At 44.6% G+C, this 19,653-nt stretch overlaps 1 protein-coding gene and 1 pseudogene across 2 annotated transcripts in view; one reads left to right on the top strand and one right to left on the bottom strand.

Annotated features, from left to right (window-relative positions):
• The window catches only part of LOC100585076, a 1,278,821-nt pseudogene that overhangs the window by 463,083 nt on the left and 796,085 nt on the right, over window positions 1-19,653 (top strand). The window lies entirely within an intron of this gene.
• On the bottom strand, window positions 1,873-8,373 carry GJA8 (gap junction protein alpha 8). Its single transcript, XM_003273222.3, has 2 exons — window positions 8,307-8,373; window positions 1,873-3,197 (listed from the first exon to the last, which is right to left on the bottom strand). Exon 2 carries the CDS (start codon window positions 3,184-3,186, stop codon window positions 1,885-1,887), a length of 1,302 nt encoding a protein of 433 aa, XP_003273270.2. The 5' UTR covers window positions 3,187-3,197; window positions 8,307-8,373; the 3' UTR covers window positions 1,873-1,884.

Below are 19,653 nucleotides of genomic sequence, written 5' to 3'. Positions count from 1 at the left end.
AACTTGGTTTCTATACCTCCTACTCTATCTTTGGCACTGCAGTCCATGATGCATAGTGTTGCTTTAGGTGAACCATCTTAGTTTTCTCTCCCTGCTCTGGAAATCGATTGGCTGAGGGTAAAATTGCTCCTGGTATGAAATATGTACATGTACATGAGGATTTCCCCTGAATAGACTCTGTGTTTGCGGAGGGTGAGTTGTGGGAATATGAGGACAGGAGCCCTTCAAGATTCTTCTTGTTCCTTTTAGCCTCTGTGTCCTTTCCAGGGATGAAGCTTGGCCTGAGACTCCACTTTGGGATCCTGGCTGTGTGAGCACCTACTTTGTGAGAGGCTCCGTCTGGTGCCACTCTGATGGCCCTTTGATCATGTCTTGTGCCTGAACAAGGCCTGAGAGCTGCCTCTTCCCAGGACATGCCTGTGAGCAGATGTCCTTCAGCTCAAAACTGGGCTTGCTTCTAGTCCCTAATGAAAAAAGGTATAGATTTTAGGCTGAGCACTGAAGCTGCAAGAGGGGAGTAAAGAAAGGGTCTTCTTTGCTTCAGGAAAAAAAAAAACTACAACCAGGCCTCAAAGCCTTTTGATTTCACAGAGAGAGTTTTGGCAACTTGCTCTCTTTCTCTGATGGTACCCAGGGCAGAATTCCCACCAATACAAAGCATATCATTGCTTCAGAACCCAGGGGTTACAATGACCCAAAAGAATGGTCAGTGAGAACTCTAGATAGCTCCTGGACTGATGGTTTAAACAAAACACTCCAAAGTAGTGAAATAAAGTTTGGGAGCCACAGAAACAAGTTGAGACCATAAATAATAAGACCAATTCCATAGGAAAGCTGGGCTAATTAGCATAAGCTGATATTGCAAATTGGTGCCTCACAGGTTAAATGTGGCTTGCACATATTTCATTTGGTCCACATGTTGTATTTAAAATTTAGTTGCCAACATTAACAGTTTTGAAAATTTCAATTAAAATTTAGATTTCATGAGCCAGGCACGGTGGCATACACCTGTAATCCCAGCATGATAGGAGGCTGAGGTGGGTGGATCACTTGAACCCAGGAGTTTGAGACCAGCCTAGGCAACATGGTGAAACCCCATCTCTACAAAAAATACAAAAATTAGCTGGGTGTGGTGGTGTGTGCCTATAGCCCCAGCTACTTGGGAGGCTAAGGTGAGAAGATTACTTGAGCCTGGGAGGTTGAGGCTGCAGTGAGCTGAGATTGTGCCACTGCACCCCAGCCTGGGCAACAGAGAGCCTGTCTAAAAAAAAGGTTGGATTTCTGGCCTCCCTTGAAAAATCAGAAAGACCAGGTAACGCTTCACGGTACTCATTGTCTGGAAGTGAGCAGCAGCTGCCCCTGCTCTCCAGCTTTCACAGCCCCATTCTCTCCCTTGCATTAGAACAGGCCTGCCTTACAACTTAAGTCACCTGTCTGTATTCTGTAGGCTTTTGAGTCTGGATCCCTGAAATATGGTCACATGGTATCTGCTTCAGAAATGCTGGGATGATAGATTCTGGCTTAGTGAGCTTGAGACAAGACTGGTAAAATGCTATGAGGCAACCCCAATTCCGATTTAAGGGTTTCTATGGAGAAATGGGGATGAAAGAAGAGTCTCCCACAGCTGTTGGGGTTGGAGGAAGCAGGTAGTCCTATGAGACTGGGGATCTTTAGTGGGTCGATGGGTTTATCTTGGTAGCCCTTATGCTGGATGTGGGAAAGACTGTTTCCCAGAGTTGCGTGGCGTGCACTGCCCTGCTGCAGTTCCTGTCCCACCAGGGGCTGGTGCGAGGACAGGAGACAGAAGATTCAGATCATGTTGGCACCTTTTCCTGTCATCTTGCCCTATGTAAGCTTGGGCGTTTTTTTTTCTTTGTCATCACTTCATATGGTTAGATCGTCTGACCTGGCTCGGCTGCTGGCTTTGCTCAGCCTGCTCAGGGGTCTGGCATCATCTGTTGTCTGCTCTGGACAGAGTGAAGGCGTCCTCTCAGCTGGCAGCCCTTGCTTTGACACCTTCTCTGACTGCAGCTCTTCTTTTTCACCCTCTTTCCCCACTCCGGGGGTCTCTACTTTCTCCCCCTCTGGCACGGCCACCTTTTCCTGCTCCTCTGTGGTCAGCCTCTCTGCTTCCTGCTGCTTCTCTCCCACCTCGGGTTCGGCTCCCTCCTCTGCAGGCGGCCCCTCGCCCTCCACTTCTTGCGCCCCCACCTGAGCGTAGGAAGGTAGTGTCTCTTGGTAGCCCCGGGACAAGTCCCCCAGGGGTCCTGTGCTGATCTTCTCCTCGAACTGATTGAAAGGCTTGGCAGACAGTGGGGTGGTCTCCACCATCCCAACCTCGGTCAAGGGGAAATAGTGGGAAACTATTTTCTCCTCTTCTAGGAGCTGATAGCCCTTGGCTTTCTGGATGGAGGAGACAGCAATGGAGTGGAGGGATTTCTCAGGAATCTCCCCCAGGGGCTGCTCTACCGGCCTCTTGAAGGCAGACCGGATCCCCTTCAGGCCCAGGTGGCCCAGCTCCATCACATTGAGGAAGAGGGACACAGAGGCCACAGACAACATGAACAGGATGAAGATGGTTTTCTCCGTGGGCCGGGACACGAAGCAGTCCACCACATTGGGGCACGGCCACCGGCTGCAGCGGTACAGAGGCAGGATCCGGAACCCGTACAGGAAGTAGTGGCCCACGATGAAGCCCACTTCAAAGAGGGTCTTGAAGATGATGTGGCAGATGTAGGTCCTCAGCAGGGTCCCCTCCAGCCGGAACTTCTTGGTGCCTTTGCTGCCGCTGCTCTTCTTGACGCTGCCCTGGTCCGGGCCACCGTTAGTCCCCGCCTGCTGGCCCAGCTCCTCCGCCTCGCGGCTTTTGCGCTTCTCCTCCATGCGCACGTAGTGCACCGCGTGCCCCACGTACATCAGGGACGGGGTGGAGACGAAGATGATCTGCAGCACCCAGAGGCGGATATGGGAGATGGGAAAGGCCTCATCGTAGCAGACGTTCTCGCAGCCAGGCTGCTGGGTGTTGCACACGAAGTCGGATTGCTCATCCCCCCACACGAGCTCTGCGGCCGTGCCGAGGATGAGGATCCGGAAGATGAAAAGCACGGTGAGCCAGACTCTGCCAATGACGGTGGAGTGCTCATTCACCTCCTCCAAGATGTTCCCCAGGAAACTCCAGTCGCCCATTTCTCACCCACCTGAAGAAATGAGGGAGAAGGCAAGAGCTGAGTGGCCGCAATGCAACCCTGAGTCAATATCTGTTTTTGCTAACGCGGGGTACCTCTCCTTTCCAAGTTGCCAGAACAGTCAGTGTGCACACAGCGTCTATCCAGTGCTTCCTCTGTGCAGACTAGGACTAGGGAACAAAGAAGGCCCCAAAGTATGTGCTTCCATTCGCTTCCTCGTCTGTAAAATGGGTTTAATAATAATAATACCTATTCTCATTCACTTCACAAATGGTCTGAAAGCATCAATGAGGCAATATCTGTATAATTCCTTAAACTCCACCAAAAATAAGGATTCACTGTTGACCATAAATAGAAACCCTTGGTTACATGGATTTAAATCAAGACCACACTGATCTAAGTTTCGTGAGACATAATGCTGAAGAATTACCTTATACTATGGGTGTCTGGGCTCCCAACACAGTTCTTGTATGTATGAAATTGTCTGTGGCCATCTTATGTTTGACTGTGTCAGAATATATAATGATATATATTTGAAGGGAAATGGAAGGGGATTAGCACTTATTGAATACCAACTTTGGGAAAGAACTTTGACATTATATTATTTCATTTAACTTGATCCTGCTAGACTGTAATTTCCATGAGGGTAGGAGCCACGCCTATCTTATTTACTGCTATATACTCAATGCCTGACATACAGCCCAGCACACAGTGAGAACTTGATAAGTATTTGTTAACTAACTTGATTCCAACAAATAAGAAAACTGAAGGCCAGGCACAGTGGCTCATGCCTGTAATCCTAGAACTTTGGGAGGCCAGGGCAAAAGAATCACTTGAGCCCAGGAGATGGAGACTAGCCTGGGCAACACAGTGAGACCCCATCTCTACAAAAAACTTTAAAAACTAGCTGGGCTTGGTGGTGCATGCCTGTGTTCCCAGCTACTTGGGAGGCTGAGCCAGGAGGATTGCTTGAGCCTGGGAGGTGGAGGTTGCAGTGAACCCTGATTTGTGCCACTATACTCCATCCTGGGCAACAGAGAAAGACCCTGTCTCAAAGGAAAAAAAAACAAAAAAGAAAAAAAAAAGAAAAAAGAAATCTGAGGCTCAGAGAGGCTAAATATATTGTCCAAGATTAGACAGCTAAATAGCAGCAGTTCTATTTGCTTGATCACAAAGGCTGGGTTCTTCCCACTACACCATTGAGATAAACTGCCTGCAATCAAAGCTACACAATTCTTTGACTTCTGTACTCTTAATTTATGTTTCCTCTTCTCTAGGTTGAAATTTGGAAACCCTTATTAATAGCTTTACACATTGAGGGCCGTATATTTTTATTATTACTCTTTTAATCCAAAGAACAGAGAGAATGCTTTGGGAAGGAATCATGTAACAGGATGAGGAAGGTCTTCTAGGACACTTTAAGTGTCCTACAGAATGAAAATGTTTCAGGGTCTGTAACATATGGCTGTTTTAATAGAGTTAAAAATTTGGTCTATAGAACAAATATCATTAAACATGATAGTATATAATGCCTCTAGCACAGTAATGGCTAATGGAAATGGCATTGAGCTGACAAGGGGCTGTGTGCAACTGGGTCATTCATCCAGTGCAAACCTGTAACCTATAAAGAATGATGAGCAAAACTTCCACCTCGATGGAGAACAGTTGTTCCTCCAGCTTGACTATCTCTAGAGTTGTAAAGTTTACTCATCACTGCCCTCAGACCAGGGCAAGAGCCCATGTTAGAGGATCCTGCTCTGGGCTTCTTCTAGCCATGCCCCACGCTATAGGCCCAGGAACCCATGGGGCTAAAGGGATATGCCTATTGTTTTTTAATCACAGTGATATTTGTTAAACACAAAAGCCTATTTCCAACCTGTGATTTGGAGTCTGGCCAGACAGAACCTGGTGGCAGGATACTAATTGCAGGCATCTGCAATGTCCAGCCTGTGCTTTCAGGGCAGGCACAATAGCTGTTTGCTTCTTGTGAGGAAGCAGAGAGTGCTCCTCCTCTTGAGGCCTCATAAACTCCCAATCAGGCAGGGCATCCTACAGCAGCTTCTCTTCTCCTGAAAAGGTGACAGCAGCTGTGGCATCCCCAGTCATGGGTCTGGCATTGGGAAGAGTTCCTTGTAGGAATGGGTGATGGAGATGGGGAGGGAACCAGCAGCTCAGAATCAGAACCAGCAACTCAATCCCAGCCACATGCATCTATTTTTAACTCCTCAGACTATAGTTAAGTCTAGTACTTGCCCTGGTAAGAGTGGTAGCCATTCCCATTGCCTTTTGGAAAATAGGTGGGAAATATCACAATCAGGTAAGCAGCCCAAGCATAAAGCTCACCTGTGGCAGAACCAGGAAAAAGTTCATTTCTTATCAAATAGTTCATTCTAAAATTTATGTTAAAACAGCATTTTGAATAACTGTACTTCTAAAAGATTTGGCTAATATCTTACTATGTTACTAATATCTTACTTAATCTTAACTATCTTGCTAATACCCTCATTGATATATCAGTTCATTTTTGACAGTGTATTTCCCTCACATACCCACATGAATGTGTATGATGAGCACATGCTCTCAGTCCTGTCTGTTAACGAATCTTGTTTCCCCTCCTTTAGTATCAAAAGGTTTTGGAGGGCAGGAACCATTTTGGCCTCATCTTTTGTGAACCATCACAACACAGAACAAAGCCCTTTACAGAGTGGGAGCTCCATAGACAGCAGTGCATGGTTCTAATAGTAATCTTTCCAAAATCTGAAATTCTCAATCCTCGAATTCCTGTAATATGAGTACTAGAGACCAAGGAACTTCAGTCCTCTTGCTACAGCTAACAGCAGAAAAATTAAGAACCTGCAAAAAATGGTAAATAACAAAAAGGATAGTAAATTGATCCCCAACCAGCTGCTCTGAGACACAAAACTTCTTATTTTGTATGCGATCAAATATATAAACTGGAAGGCCAAGAATTCTTGACAGGAGTGTCATGATACATGTTCATGACACAAGAAGTCGCTCCTGACCACCTTATTAGTAATTTCGAAACCAAAGCCAAACAAGCCCGTGTCTTTCTATACTATAAGCTGCCATGCTAAGATTGTATTTTTTTTAAAAATGTCTAGTTACAAAGTTTCTTGTGATAACTGAAGGAGAGAAACTGTAATTTAGGACACAATCTTTCCAACCCCATGATGTTGAAACAGGCCTACTGTGCTTTTAAGGAGAGATACTTTAGAGGTGCGAAGGGAAATGTATTGGTTTCCTGACTTCTAACAGTGAAAATTTAAAGGAAGTCAGATCAGAGAAGCAAAGCATTCTGTGGGAGCAGGGAGAAATCTGAACCAAAGGAAGAATATTTCTCTTCTCTTTTTCAGAGATAATTCTCTGTTTTATTTTGCTTGTGAAAATTTAGTGAACAGACCTATTACAGATGGAAAATAAATGGATAGAGTTCAAGCCTCCAACCCCAGGGTGTCCATATACGGCCAGGAACATCCCACCAGAAAATGATGGCTAGAGGTAATGATTAAAATAACACCTTATGTTTGGGTATCCTTGATCTAAGTGATACATTTTCACGTATCTTATTTCAGTCCTCATAACAAGCTGTGAACTAGGCCAGTGGTTCTCAGACTTAGATTTCACAGACTAGTGTAATAACAACAAACTAGTGTGACCAACATAAGGATGCCAACTCCTTATTTTGCCAAACAAGGACATAAAAATAAGAGTTATTGGCTGGGCCTGGTGACTCACGCCTGTAATCCCACCAGCACTATGGGAGGCTAAGGTGGGAGGATCACTTAAAGTCAGGAGTTCAAGATCAGCCTGGCCAACAGGGTGAAACCCTGTCTCTACTAAAAATACAAAAATTAGCTGGGCACGGTGGTGGGGCACCTGTAATCCCAGCTACTTGGGAGGCTGAGGCAGGAGAATTGCTTGAGCCTGGGAGGTGGAAGCTGCAGTGAGCCGAGATCACACCACTGCACTCCAGCCTGGGCAACACAGCGAGACTCTGTCTCAAAAAAAAAAGAGTTATTAAATCACTAACTACAACTACAGTCTATTTTCATCATCATTTCATAAAAGGGGATTTTAACACTACAAAACTAGAGAGGACATAACTTCAGAATGAAAGACAAGCCTTTAAATTGAACACACTTAACTTGGTGAAACATTTACTACATTGTTAACTTCATCATTGTCACGTTTTGGTCACAGCTTGTGGAAACCTTCATCTTGGGCTAGAACTGACAGATCCCCAGATGGATGTCTGAGAACCAGTGAACTTGGCATTATCAATCCCCATTACCAGACAAAAAGGCTGGGAGGTTAAATGAGTCTCCGAGATGGGGGCTTAGCTAGTGAGGGCAGAGCTAGGATGTGAGCCCTGGTCTTCCAGATCTAAGCCCATTACAGCATAGCCCTCCTCTGGTTTTGAAGAGGCAGAATAACACATCTACATCCATTAATAAGTTCTCCAAAGCATTCAATGGCCACTTACCACTCCGGTTGGTAACCGAGCGGAAATTGCCTCTTTTCTTGTTTCTATAACAGCCACTAGCCAGCAGTTCTCATAGACAGACAACAGAACCTGCTCCTAGGAGGAATTTTATGGTCCTTAGCCAGATCCATTCCTGTGCTCCATTAAATGCTCCAACCTGGAAAATACTGAGCACGAAGCCTCCGCTACCCCCACAGCATTCAATAATTATGACTATTATTTCTATTGTAGAGTTTGAGTGAAAAGGGCACAAAACTTTTTCATAAATATCAAGTACTTGGTTTAGGTCCCTGTGGATTCCTGTAGACATGTTAATTCATTCTGATAAATGAAAACAGCTTAAGAAGTTAAATTGTAGTTTGAGTTTGGACATCTCTGTTTCCCCATCTTGCCGATTATTCCAGCATTCCTCTCCCTTCCAAACCTCTGCCAGTTCTTAGGTCAACTTGAAGAGGGTTTTCAGAGTTGGAGTGTAAGTCCAGCCATCCCAGCCCAAGAATGAATCTTATTGGCAACTTTTTACCTTTTGGAGAAGACTATATATGACCCTTAGATTAGACTGAGAAAGAACAATTGGGGGGAAGGTTACAAACTAATATCACCCAAGGAAAACTTGCCAATACGAGGAGTGTCCCACGGAGAAATATGTGCTCTTTCTCTCTTGGCGCTCAACAGCAAAATGGCAACTCTCATCTCTTTCCTTTGCTGTCTAAAAGCCCACCTCCCACTTCTCTACCCCGCCCCTACTGTGCTGCACGACTGAGCAGATATGACTGGATTGGCCCTGATGGGTAGGTTTTACTGTCCAGCAATATTTTAAGCTCCCAGCCAGACAGCTTTTATGAAGGGAGGGATGTTTGGGAAACAATGGGAGTGAGAGAATGGGAGAGCTGTGTTGGGCACTGAGGGGAGGAGGATGGGGAAAGCTGATGTGTGAAAGCTTAGATGGGGCTTCTGTGCCTCCCAAAGTTTCTTTTAGCAGCAGACTGGGCCTGTACATCTGTAAACCTTTGGCGTCTCTCCAGAGCGCATGAGCCTAGGGGCATTTTCCCAAGGCCTTATCATCAGCTTGGAGTATCTTGATGTAGGGAGAGTAAGTGGTCAGTTGTGTGAATCCCTCTGCCCTGAGTCAGATCAAGAGTGGTTGGTCCTTTCCAAATGACCATATTTCATCTTTTATTGGTGGTTTGCTCTTGTCTCTCAAAGCCTTCAGCAGAATTGTGGATATTAGAGGCTGGGAAGGGTAGTAGGGGAAGGAAGGATGGGGAGCGTGTTGCTAATAGATACAAAAGCACAGCTAGATAGGAGGCATGGGTTCTGGTGGTCTGCCAGAATATGTGAATATGGTTAACATTAATTAATTAATTAATTTATTTTTTATTTTTATTATTTTTTTTTTTGTGAGACAGTCTCACTCTGTCACCCAAGCTGGAGTGCAGTGGCAAGATCTTAGGTCACTGCAACCTCTGCCTCCTAGGTTCAAGTTATTCTTCTGCCTCAGCCTCCTGAGTAGCTGGGATGACAGATGCCCACTACCATGCCCAGCTAATTTTTTTTTGTATTTTTAGTAGAGACGGGGTTTCACCATGTTGGCTAGGCTGGCCTCAAATTCCTAACCTCGGTGATCTGCCCGCCTTGGCCTCCCCAAGTGCCGGGATTACAGGCATGAGCCACCATGCCCGGCTGTTAACTATTTTATTGTATAGTCTCAAAAAGCTAGAGGAGAGGATTTTGATTGTTCCCAACAGAAAGAAATGATAAATGTTTGAGATGCTGAATATGCTAATTATCCTGATTTGATCATTACGCATTGTATGCATGTATTGAAATATCACTCTGTATCACATAAATATGTACAATTATTATGTGTCAACTAAAAATAAAAGGAAAAAAGGTTTCTAAAAAGATCAAAACAATAAAAAAGAAACACAAACAAACCTTCAGCAGCGTGGTCTCCCTCTTTGAAAGGAGCCTTAACACTCCAAAGAATTCTGGTGCCATTTGTCAAAGCAATAGCATTTCTCACCATGTTTCACTCAATTACAAATACTTTTGAGTGGCGGAAGTTGAATCAATGTCAGCTAACATTTTTAGACTTTAGTGCCTTCATCTGTTAAATGGGGATATGATGGTTTCGCTCACCAGGAGGCTCTTGGATTAAATTCTAATGTGGCTTAATGAGGAATGATGCTTGGAAAACCAGCTTGGAGGGCATGGACACATGCTCTCCCTTCCCATCATCTGGGACTGACTATTGGTAGTATAAAAAATGGTTATTTTGACTCCATTTCCAAACCAAAAATAGGGGCATTTTATCCTACAAGTTTATTTGTGAAAACAGTGGAGCAAAAATAGTTGAAACTTAGATTGTTTTATGAAATCTGCAATGTATGATTACTAAATTGAAGACAAGTTTGAGGGTAAACTAGACAAAAAAATCTAAGCACTTGCTTCATCTCCCCCTTCCTGACCTTTCTGGTGTCATGGACATATTGCATTTTGGTGGGGGCGGTTTGAAGGAGGATGGTACCAAGGTTGTGTGAGTCCCCAATTCCATTTTAAATAAAATGGTCACTAGCCCAAAACCTTGTTTACTTTAGATGTCTGATTTCTTCTGAACTCCCAAGTTTGAGGGCCCACACTGACTGGGACAATGCCTTCTAGCAAATCCTTCAGTTAAAAATAGATGGTCAAGGCTGATCCCTGCAATATCAATAAGGCAAGAAGTCAGAGGATGAGGGGAGAAATCCAGTCATTCTTTCTTTGGGAATATTCAGTACATGCTGATTCCTGAAGCTTGCGGTCTCCCTGAGATAGTCCTATGAAGAGAAGATAATCTACAAAGCTTCTCTTCAAAATGAAGTTCTCCCTATCCAAGGCTTCCCAGTCCAACTTGGCTAATGTGGTGGGTGGTGTCATCGCTCGTCATCATTTTGTGAGAGATGGTAGTAGAGGATGCGTTTGAATCCAGAAAAATGGGGCTGTCAACAAGGCTCTGAACCAGTTATAGTCTCTCGGATTTAGACAAATCTGGCTTTTCAATTTAGCACTTTCTTTGTTTTCTTACTCTTAACAAAGAAGATACTTCTCTACTCGTAGTACCCAATTGATTAAGTTATCTTTGTTGTTGGTTCTTCTGTTTGTAGCCTGGACGTCCTTGAAAATATAAACACTCAATCTTGGGGAAAGTTTTGAAAGAGATGGGTAAAGAGGCTCATCTTAGCTACCATTGAGAGATGACTTATCTATTCCTACCAGGAATCACTTTCTCAGGTCTTTCAGAGGGATGTCTTCCCAGGGTGTCTTTATTGCATTATTTGATATAAATAAATAAATGTCTAGAATAGGAGACATAACCACATTCAAATGTAAATTCCAATTTTATATTCTGTAATCTTATAAATTATTAGATTATTGACATTTTGGATAATCTAATGGTGGCATTCTCCTACCAGGGTTCCTTTCTTTCTTTCTTTCTTTTTCTTTCTCTTTCTTTTTCTTTCTTTTCTATTTTGAGACAAGGTCTTGCTTTGTCACCCAGGCTGGAGTGCAGTGGCCTGATACTGGCACACTGCAACCTCCACCTCTGGGCTCAAGCAATCCTCGCACCTCAGCCCCCCAAGTAGCTGCTACTACAGGCACAGGCCACCACACCCAGCTAATTTTTGTATTTTTTGTAGAGATGGGGTTTTGCCATATTTCCCAGGCTTCTCTCGAGCCCCTGAGCTCAAGCAATCTGCCTGCCTCAGCCTCCCAAAGTGCTGGGACTACGGGCATGAGCCACTGCACCTGGCCCGGGATGCATTTCAAAAGCAATGAGGCAGTTCTCTGTGGAAAGTCTGTGGAATTTGTCATTGGAAGACCTGGCTTTGAGTGTGGCTCTTCTGCTTCCTATGTGTGGGTGGCTTGTTCAGCCTTTCTGAGCCTCAGTTTTCTCATCTGTGAAATAGAGATAATAATCACTGCCTTTTTTGCTTTGTGAAAACAGATGGTGGCTTCTAATCTAACCTATGTGATGTTGTGAATGCCTGTTCACTTGTTGGTTATATTTGCTATGATCTGAGTGTGGCTGTGTCCTGTGCCCCAGGGCCATGGGTTGGTTTGTTTCTAAGTACATTTTGACCAAGGTTATGCACTCCCCCACTTCCACAGGGAAAATGTCAGAACTGGGAAAGACTGGAGGAGATCATTGGTCCCAGCCCTTATTTTATAGATGAGGAAACTAAGGCTAGAGTGGAAATGACACCCTAAGGTTGTGGCATAGCTCTCAAGCCCATGTGTTTTCCATGGCTCCGGGTGCCTCCAGTTATGGGACACAGACTCAATATGCAGAGAGGCTGTTTAGGGAGAACCAGATGAGCCCTGGCCTGAGGAGAAGGGCAGAAAGATTTATGGGGCCCAAGAGGACCATCCTCAGTCAATCTCTGTGGTGACTGGAATTGGGAGATGTAGAATCTCTCTCTTCCAGTTACTGGGAAGTGCTGGGGGAATGAGTCTCTGAGAAACATAGGACTGGGGGTTGTGGGAGAATCCGATCACTTCTCTGAGTATTTCAAGCCCAGCTCTGACTTAGTGGGCAATGTTTAGAGATTCATTCAATAAGTATCTGTTGAGCTCCCACCCTTTGAGGTGTGTGGGACACTTTGGTAAGACAAAGATTCCTAGTGGGGAGGTGGAGAATAGGCATTAAACACAATGAATGAGTGAATTATAGAGAACATTCGAAGGTAGTAAGTACCAGAAATGAGAACATATGACAGGGTGAGGGGGATTGGGCTTGCTGGTGGACGGGAGGTGGTGCCCAAAGAGACCTCACTGAGGTGAGATTTGAGCAATTTTCCAAGAAGGTGAGAGAGAGAATTGTGAGGGCATGGGGGTGAAGGCTTGAGGCAGCAAGGAAGCCAGAGGGGCTGTGGTAGAGTGGGCAAGGACAAACATAGTTGGGAAATGTAATTTTAATCTGTTGGTTGTTCATCTATGTATTGTTTGTTCACCTGCATGTCTTCAAAACCCCAACACCAGCAAGAAGCCAGTTACTACCCAGTGCCCATCATACAACTTTTTCCTTCCTTTCTACCACAGGCTTTGCTAAGCAGCTACTGTGTGCTTGGCACTGTGCTCGGAGCACAAAGGTAAACGAAGCACAGTCCTCTATGTGATGCTTAGCACATGGAGTGTGCAAAGAGGCCTCATGTATGCTGCTCAAAGAGAGGTGTCGGGGAAGAATCTGGTCCACCCCATCATGCTGAATACTGGGCCTAACCTTGGCCTGGGAGCCTCCATCTTGTGGGAAACTGAACAGCAAAGAGGTTAACGCCAGGCTCTGGGGTTAGATCGTCTCAGCTTCACTACCAACTACCCAGCTGCCTGACCTTGCCTAAGTGACTTTCCTGGTTTCAGCCTCAGTTTTCTCTTGTGAAAAATGGTGAACAGTGTCTGCCTCAAAGAGTTGCAGTGATTAAATAAAACAGTGTGTGTGAAACTGAGTCCAATACTTGGCATAGTAAGCACTTGATAGATAGTAATTGCTATCACCATTATTAGGAAGAAGGTTTGGATCCCACCAGACAGAGAAACCAGGGGTACTTTGCTTCACCAGCAGAGAGATCAATACTTGCTTTTTTGGTCTGTTTGTGCCACCTGGAGAGGGTCAGGAGGCAGGCCATGGCCCTCTCTTTCCCTCCTCCCTGGCCAATTTGGTTGGGAGCCAGAAATTCTTTTTCATCACAACCATTTGGCCGAGGTTCAAGGGCTCCCGTGCCCTGAGGGGCAAAGGGTGTGTTGGAGGGGGGAACTGGGGGGACTTTCACTCGAGAGAGGATTTCCAGCACAGACGAGTTGTCAGGGCAAGGCAGGGCTCTCTATTGATGGGAGCAGCTCATGCATGAGAGCAGATTGTGCCAATTCTATAGAGCACGACCCCTCGGCCCAGGCTTCTCCTGCTAACAAAGTTATCTTTCCCAATCTGCTTAGGCAGAAGGGGGATACATTTCCTGTCCTTGTGCTGAGCACACACAGCAGGCAGGACCCAGGCCAGGGGCTGGGTCTGGCTCTCCACATTCCCCCCGGTTTCTTCCCTCCCTTAACTAAAAGTCTTGGGTTCTTTCAGCTGCCCCATCACCTTGGACAGAAATAGCACAGGCTGCAGAAATTGGCCACTGGCCATGGGTAAAACCAGGGAGTGTCCTGGAATTCTTGATGCCTGGGAAGGTTCAGAGAGAACGCCAGAGGAAGCATCTCCAGAACTAGGGGTAGGGAAAGAGTCTGCCACAGCCCAAAATTCACTGGGCTAGGCGCAGTTGTTGATGCTTTAAGTCTGAGAGTCTCAAAGTGTGTTCCCCACACCAGCAGGATCAGCATCACCTGGGAACCCGTTAGGACAGCGTGAACTCCCAAGCCGTACCCCAGACCTGCTGAATCGGAAACTCTGAGGGCAAGACCAGCAAGCTGAGTTAACAAGCCCCCCCACGTGATTCTAATGCATGCTAAAATTTTAGAACCACTGATCTAGGAAGCTGCAGCTACTAGAATTGTTCAACCTGGCCCTGGTGCTCAGAGCTTTTGTATTACAACCCTCCCCAACAACGAACTGCACCTCTTGACACTCTGCCACCAAGATAGGGCCCTAAAAACATTTCTTTGGGTCCACCTAAAAAAAAAAATCATTGTAAAATGTTCACTACAGTCTCCCAGCTGCCATATGAGCCCAGCCTACATATACAATATCATAAATGAGAAAGGGAGAAAAATATTTTGTACACACATGGTGTTTGCATCAAGACTAAGGGGTAGGCACTTGTATCTTTATTTCATAGAGACGCAGTGAGCTTAAGTAATTAGCACACAGTTGCAGAAAGAAAGGGGCAGGGCCAGGACTAGGACCAGATCTGCTTGACGCCAGAGACCATGTTTGCTCTGGCCTGCCCGTGTTGTCTCCTTTAATTAGAAGATTTGGTTCTACAGTGCTGACTTTTCAGAGCATCTCGGGTCTCCGGTCTTTGTGCTAATTAGTTAACATTTAGCACGTTTAAAAAAGCTACTTTTTGTTCTGTAAAACCAATATAGCTGCAAATATTTTCTAAATAGACTAATTCACTTTGCACATACCCATATATTTAATAAAACTACAAATGTATGGCATGAATATCTGCACACTGAAAAAAACTAACAATATAGGGGCATGAAGAGTAAAAAGTAAAGGCCTCGGCCAGGTGTGGTGGCTCACACCTATAATCCCAGCACTTTGGGAGGCTGAGGCAGGCAGATCACCTGAGGTCAAGAGTTCAAGACCAGCCTAGCCAACATGGTGAAACCCCATCTCTACTAAAAATACAAAAACTAGCTGGGCATGGTGGCGGGCACCTGTAATCTCAGCTACTCGGGAGGCTGAGGCAGGAGAATTGCTTGAACCTGGGAAGTGGAGGTTGCAGTGAGCCGAGTTCGTGCCACTGCACTCCAGCCTGGGTGACAGAGCGAGACTCCGTCTCCAAAAAAAAACCATAAAAATAAAAAGAGTAGAGGCCTCTCCTTACCCTCTTCTTCCTGTCCTACCATCACTGTGACCACGCTTAACAGTTTGATATGTGTCTTTCTAGATGCTTTTTCTATGCATATATGTATGTACATGTCAATGAGATCAATGAATTGCATATTATTGCATGACTTGACTTTTTCACTTAATATATCTTGGTGATCTTTGCAGTGCATGCAGATCAACCTCATCCTTTTAATGTCTGTAACAGTATTCCATAGTAAGGACATCCTGTATGTTTATTTGGTCTGTTCTCTATTGAAGGACGCTTAGATTGATTTTTTTCCTGTCACAATATTTTTAATTAATAACATCCTTATGGAATATATTTTGAGCACATGTAGGAATATTTCAGGAGCGTGTAGAGGTAGAAATGATTGTTCAAAAGAGGTAAAATTTAAAAGTTGATAGGTACTACCAATTGCTCTCAAACACACTGTACCATACTACACTCATATAGCTGTCAAGGGAACACTTTGTTATGTATTCTTACCATCACTGGCTATTGTCCAGCTTCACATTTTTTACAATGGGATGGGCAGAAAGTATCTTGTTATTTTAATTTGTGTTTTTCTGGTCACTAGAGAAATGGCGTGACTCCTCATGTTTACTAGCTATTTGCCTTTCTTTTTTTCTGAATTGCCTACTCATGTCCTTTGTCCATTTGGGTAGGGGGAGCAGTTGTCTTTTCCTTATTGATGTATAAGCTCTTTTTATAGACTATGGTTATTATTCCTCTGCCACTTATGTCGTAAAACTTTTTCCAAATCATCACTTGTCTTGCAGGTTTACTTTTAGTGTGTTTTGCTGTATAGAGAATTTATATTTTTATCTAATCAAATCTGTCATTTAAAAATGTATGGTTTCTTGACTTTGTGCCTGGCTTAGAAAAGCCTCTACATTTCACTTAAATTCAAGAAACCAGTTAGAAAAAAATTTGCCAGATCAGCTTCTGTTTCAGTTCAGCATTTAAGCCTGGATGCTTAAAAAACTGGATTATGATAGCAATGTCAGTACTGCCGATTCTCCTCCTAGTTTTTAGTCCTCTTTCTCTGCTGGCATTAAACATAATGATAATAAAGGAGTACAGTCATCCCAAAGTATCTGTGGGGAATTGGCTCCAGGACCACCCGCAGATACCAAAATCCACACAAACTCAAGTCCTGTAGTCTGCCCTATGAAACCCGTGGATATGAAAAGCGAGCCCTACTATAATGCAGATTTCCAAATCTTGCCTTCCTACCTGTGTTTGGTTGCTGATGCAGAACCCACCAATACGGAAAGCAGACTGCATTTATTGAAGAACACCTGTGTATAAGTGGACCCGCACAGTTTAAATCCATTTTGTGCAAGGGTCAACTATATATACATATATATTTAAATTCATCATCTTGGTGCATCTGGAGACAGACTTTATCATCATTTGCAAGGGCCTCTTCTGATTCGCAAATCAGAAAGTCAAACCTGGGGATTATCTGTGACATTTTGCTTCTCCAATGTGTTTTTGTCTTGCCTTTTATGGCTCTGGATGCCTGATTTGTACTACATTCAGATATCACTGGTGGATGAGATAGGTGAGAGGGAGCAAGAATGTTATTTTTATTATTTTTTTAAATTTTAGCTTTTTTTTTTTTTTTTTTTTTTGAGACAGAGTCTCACTTGTCACCCAGGCTGGAGTGCAGTCGTGCAATCTCGGCTCTCTGCAACCTCCTGGGTTCAAGCAATTCTTGTGCCTCAGTCTCCTGAGTAGCTGGAATTACAGGTTTATGCCATCATACCCAGCTAATTTTTGTATTTTTAGTAGAGACGGGGTTTTGCCATATTGGCTGGGTTGGTCTCGAACTCGTGACCTCAGGTCATCTGCCCACCTCAGCCTCCCAAAGTGCTGGGATTACAGTCGTGAGCCACCACATCCAGCCCTGTTTTTCTCCTTTATAGGCATATTTTCTACCTTTTTTATGGAGAGAGAGCTTTTTTATTTTTCTCTTTGCCTTTGCTTTTTGTTTTGGAAATTGCTTGTCTCTTTTATGTATCTTGAAGGCTGTCATTACCCTTTCTTGGGCCCGTAACTTCTCACTCACAAGCGACACCGTAATTGCCACAGCCTGTCTGGGTTGGTCCTCTTATAGGTACTTGGTTGGTCTTTTTGGTCTCAATGTATGTGAAAGACAGAATAATGGCCCACAAAGATGTCAGCATCGTAATACCTGGAATCTGGGAATATGCTATATTACATGGCGAAGAGGAATTAAGGTTTCAGATGTGGAATTAAGGTTCCACTCAAACCACAATTCTCAGTTTTCCTGGCTCTAAGCGATGCTCTGTTCTACAGAAAGCAGCCACTCATTCTTACGAAACGTACTTGCTGGGCATCTGATTGGCTTTAGGCTCACAGATTCCTATAAGTTGCATATTCCGGTGGTAGTTATTCTTCGTATGATTATTCTAGAATCTAATATACAACTGCGCTTTTGTTGCCATTCATGACAAAGAAATAGCTGTGGTCTGTCTGTGCCAGTTACTCCGAATTTCACAAAGGCTTGCCTCTTTCCTCATTCTTTACTACTTGGTTTCTTTTCAACTCAAGTTAGAGATTTGAATCTGACCAGATTCTTTGGAATGAATCTAGACCTGGAAGCAGGAAAACCTCAGTGTCTGTAGCTTAATCTCGTTGGTCTCTCAGTCACCAAGGTCTTCCGTTTGTCTATCTTGTAAGTGGGGATAATGCCAGTCTCATGTACATCAGCTGACATAGTTCCTAACCCACAGGAGACTCAAAACAGATATTGTTTTCTGCCCATCTCTCAGTTTTATGGCCTTAAACATGGGTATATTAATGAGACATACTTTGCCAAGGTATTTTGAGGATTAAATAAGATAATACAGATTTTCAGAAAGAAATACAAGCTTGTTTCCTTTTGGAGTCATGCTGCACTCCTACCACTAGATGGCATGATCAGCACAGCCAGCTGGTGAAAACGGCTCTGAAGTCTAAGGGAAAGGGATCCCACTTCATTTTCTTTTCTCAGGATGAAGTAAGTTTGGAAATAATTATCACAGATGTACTGAAGAAGTCTTCATTTTTGCTGTAAATCATTTATTACCATCAGAGATTTTCTTGGGCAGTAGACTTCCCTGAGGAATGATTGGAAGTGAGGCCTGGAAACTGGAGGGGTCTCTTTGAAACGTCGTTTGATGATGTCCTTCCCATATATGCCTCTTTGATCGTGTCCTTCCCAGACTTAAATCTCTCTGTAGTTTGCTGTCACCTATTCAAGTACATATAAAATAAGTCACTCAAGGCTGGGTGTGGTGGCTCACGCCTGTAATCCTAGCACTTTGAGAGGCTGAGGCGGGCGGACCACTTGAGTTAGAGCGAAACTCTGTCTGGAAAAAAAAAATCACTCAGGTTGAGAGTGAGAGAGCCCTAGTCCTGCCCCTGAGGCACCACAGTGGAGCCCTGGAACTCTGTGAGCCACGACTGAAGAACCACTGCAGGATGAAGCTTGGGGCCTTCAGCATGACACATAGGGCCCTCTGCTGTCTGACGACTGCCAATTTACTCCAGCCCATCTCTTGCCACTCATAGCTTTGCACTGGCTCTCAGCACCTATGATCTACCGAGTTTCTTATGCACATCACCCTGTTTCTTGCCTCTATGCCTTTGCCTATGCAGTCCCCTCTATTTTGAATCTCCTCTTCCCTAACTGACTCATCCATTGAGGCTCAGTTTGGGCTATAACTTCCCCAGGACTTCTTATTTGACCCTATCTAAGTTGTTTTCTAGTAGTTCACTTATGTGTCTTCATCCCCCATTAGCCTGTGAGATTTCTCAGTACAGGGAAATTCTCTTACTCACGTCTATTTTATAAAGGCCTGGCAAATGAAAGAACTCAATGGGTTTTGAGAAATGAATGAGTGATGAGTAGAGAGAAGGGCACCGCCTAGATGAGGTGGTAGGAGATGAAGATGTAAGAGTGGCAAAGGAAAATGAGTGTTTTGAATCCAGAAGTAAGGGGAGTCCTTCCCCAGCTGCAGGCTGAGCCCCCGGCAGGAGACCAGGTGAGGCTTCTTCTCTCAAACCTCAGTGGCAGCCCTCACAAGAGGTCACCAGGGGCTGGGAAATTGGAACTCCTTCAGCCACAGAGCAGCTGTTAGAGAAGCACTAGCAGTGTTGGGAGAGGAGGACCTTGGGATGGGGGCAAAGGCTCCGGCTGTCCCAGAGAGACAGTGCAGAAGGATGGCTGTTTGACTGCCCGGGCTCCAGGGAAAGCAGGCTTGCTTCTAAGAATCATTTTGACTGTGATCTTCGAGGCCTGGGGTTGGAGGGTCTAAATCTGCCCAGGCTGCACTAAAGGCAAGTGTCCTACCAGGGATGACCTCTGCCAGAAGGCCAGAGGGCAGAGAGTGGATCTCAATCTGAAACTGGGAGG

The sequence above is a fragment of the Nomascus leucogenys genome, chromosome 12 (genome assembly GCF_006542625.1).
Source record: "Nomascus leucogenys isolate Asia chromosome 12, Asia_NLE_v1, whole genome shotgun sequence".
NCBI classification, from domain to species: Eukaryota; Metazoa; Chordata; class Mammalia; order Primates; family Hylobatidae; genus Nomascus; species Nomascus leucogenys.
Note: the sequence above shows the minus strand (reverse complement) of the source record. Positions and strands in the feature narration are given on the sequence as shown.